The 2604-nt window shown below is 44.8% G+C and overlaps 1 protein-coding gene across 1 annotated transcript; it reads right to left on the reverse strand.

Annotated features, from left to right (window-relative positions):
* Positions 1–337: 337 nt before the first annotated feature.
* LOC144266321 (olfactory receptor 5AR1-like) lies at positions 338–1276 on the reverse strand. The gene has a single exon (XM_077819770.1). The coding sequence runs from the start codon at positions 1274–1276 to the stop codon at positions 338–340; it is 939 nt and encodes a 312-aa protein (XP_077675896.1).
* Between the last annotated feature and the right edge of the window lie 1328 nt (positions 1277–2604).

The raw sequence follows: 2604 nt of genomic DNA on the forward strand, positions 1-2604 counted from the left end.
ACAAGACAGGGTTCTGGAGGCCCAGGCTGGAAGGGAAAATGGGCTCAGAGGTCATTTCAGCACATGAGGTGACAGTTCCAATGAGGGTCTCTGTGACCGAACCCGGCACACTATGCACTTGGGTTTCCTCCATTTCCTGTGACGCTTCCCATGTTTTGTCCACTGATTTCAGTTGCGGCCTACAGACATTTTTGCAATACAAAGAAATTAATAATAATAACAATATAATAATGAACAAAACTACCACGGGCTCTCTGAAATTATTTTCTAATGGACTGGGAATTAAATTCACCTGTTTCCACTCCCCACCACTAAACCAGTACTGAATGAAACAGATTCAAGAATTGGTTAGCAGTTTATACATTGCTTTCCTCAGGGCGTCCTTCACCTCCGTGTTCCTCAGGCTGTAGATGAAGGGGTTCAACATGGGGATCACCAGGGTGTAAAACACTGAGGCCAATTTGTCTATATCCATGGAATAGCTGGAGGTGGGACGTAAATACATGAAGAGGAGGGTGCCATAGAACAGGACCACAGCGGTCAAGTGGAAAGTGCAGGTGGAGAAGGCTTTGTGTCGGCCCTCGGCAGAGCGGATCTGCAGGATGGTGGAGGTGATATAGACATAGGAGAGGAGGACAGTCACAAAGCTGGTCATTATAATGCAGCACGTGAAAGTAAACATCACAATCTCATTGATGCGGGTGTCAGAACAGGAGAGTGCCAACAGTGGGGGGATGTCACAGAAGAAATGACTGATGATGTTGGAGCTGCAGAATGACAGGCGAAATGTAAAACACGTGTTTAACATTGAATCCACCACCCCTACAGCGTACACCCCAGCCACCAGCTGTTTACAGAGCTGCCTGGACAAGGTGACCGTATAGAGCAGCGGGTTACAGATGGCCACATAACGGTCATATGCCATCACAGCCAGCAAGAGGCACTCAACATCTGCAAAAACGATACAGAGATACATTTGCACAGTGCAGGCAGTGAAAGAAATGTTTTTCCTCTCCGCTAAGAAATTCATCTGCATCTTAGGGGAAATTATCGAGGAAAGGCAGAGGTCACAGAAAGACAAATTCCTGAGGAAAAAGTACATGGGGGTGTGGAGTCGGGGATCAATCGTGATTAACAAGATCATTCCCCCATTCCCCAAAAGGGTGATACCATAAATCAGTAGGAACACCCCAAACAGGGGAACCTGCAGCTCCGGACGATCTGTCAGTCCTGAGAGAATGAACTCAGTCACCTCCGAGTGATTTCCCTCTTCCATCTCCTCTCAACAGAGAACAGGCTGCTCCAGAGATGTGAGCAGGTGGATGGTGCGGAAAACCTGTCCCTTCTCTGTAATCGTGTAAGTGAAGATAAATGGAGATCAGTTTCTTAATGGACATCAGTACCCACTCAGGGAAGGGCTTAGTCCACAGATCCAGATGTTCACAGCTGGTCATTCCAGGTGTTCGATAAAATGCACATGCTGTGCAAATACAATGACAGGCAGGTTAATCATGCTCCCCCACACAAACACTCCTGTTCACTAATCAGAACAGAAAACAGTGATTTGTGACTCTGCTGTGAGAGAATCCATCTGAAGAGATGATTCCTTCTCAAAAGAAGGGGTGAGAGTAAAGGAGTGTCACTCTTTCTACCCTCTTTGGGCAAGGGGAGCTCTGTGGCTTGGCATGTTGGTTTGGGGTAAAGCTGCTCACTGTGCTAATTAAGCTTTTGGGCATTTACTTGAGACTGTACGAAAACCCAGAGACATAATGGGAAGCCCTGCCTTCAGTGAAGATGTAATTGTCTATTTTTTCCAAACAAGGAGGTCGCTCCTTCAGCCAAAGGGGTAAGAGCTGTGACTAAGGCTTTAAGTGCTGGACGTTTTCAATTTTATACCTGCTGATCCCCATGGTGTCTGAGTGTGTGCGTGTTGCTGTAATTCAGGATGATAGCACCTACCTGCTGAGAAGAGAGAGAGAGAGATGTGGTGGCGTTTCTCCAACGACAGAAACTGCCAGATGGGAGCATTCAGGAAATTTTATACTGAGATATGTGATCTATGGGACATGATTGCTGAAGCAACTGGGAATCCCTGAGCTCAGAGAGACACAACACCTATTAATACGTTCAGTGAACCAAAGCTACACTCAGTTAATTGGTGCCCTGGTGATTAATTTGACCTTCTCTTTCTACTGTGTTACTCAATGATGTAATTTCTACCAGAGTTAGAGTATGAGGTTAGGGGTATATTTTATACTGCTGCTATACTTCTGCAGTTCACAAAACTACCCTCTTGCATGCATATTATCTGCACACAGAGCTCAGCTGTAAGATGCTAAATAAATCTATGAGTCAACAGAAATAGTCATTCTCTCATCTTAATATTAATACAATTTTGATAATGTATGTGAAGTTATAAGATGACACTGTATCTTGTTATTAATACATGTTCCAAACTGAGGCTTGCAAACTGGTCTGTCTCAAACAAAGAAATGTGTGCTCTGCTTAATTTTGTATCTAAACAATAACCGGAGTCATCAAGCAGGAAGGGAAACAAAGGAAGCCCAAAAAGGTGAGGAAAAAGCAGCAGGGAACATCCTTCTA

Source organism: Eretmochelys imbricata, chromosome 6 (assembly GCF_965152235.1).
Source record: "Eretmochelys imbricata isolate rEreImb1 chromosome 6, rEreImb1.hap1, whole genome shotgun sequence".
Lineage (NCBI taxonomy): Eukaryota > Metazoa > Chordata > Testudines > Cheloniidae > Eretmochelys > Eretmochelys imbricata.

Coding starts and splice junctions, on each gene's coding strand:
- LOC144266321 (XM_077819770.1), bottom strand. CDS start 1,276: ATGGAAGAGGGAAATCACTCGGAGGTGACTGAGTTCATTCTCTCAGGA.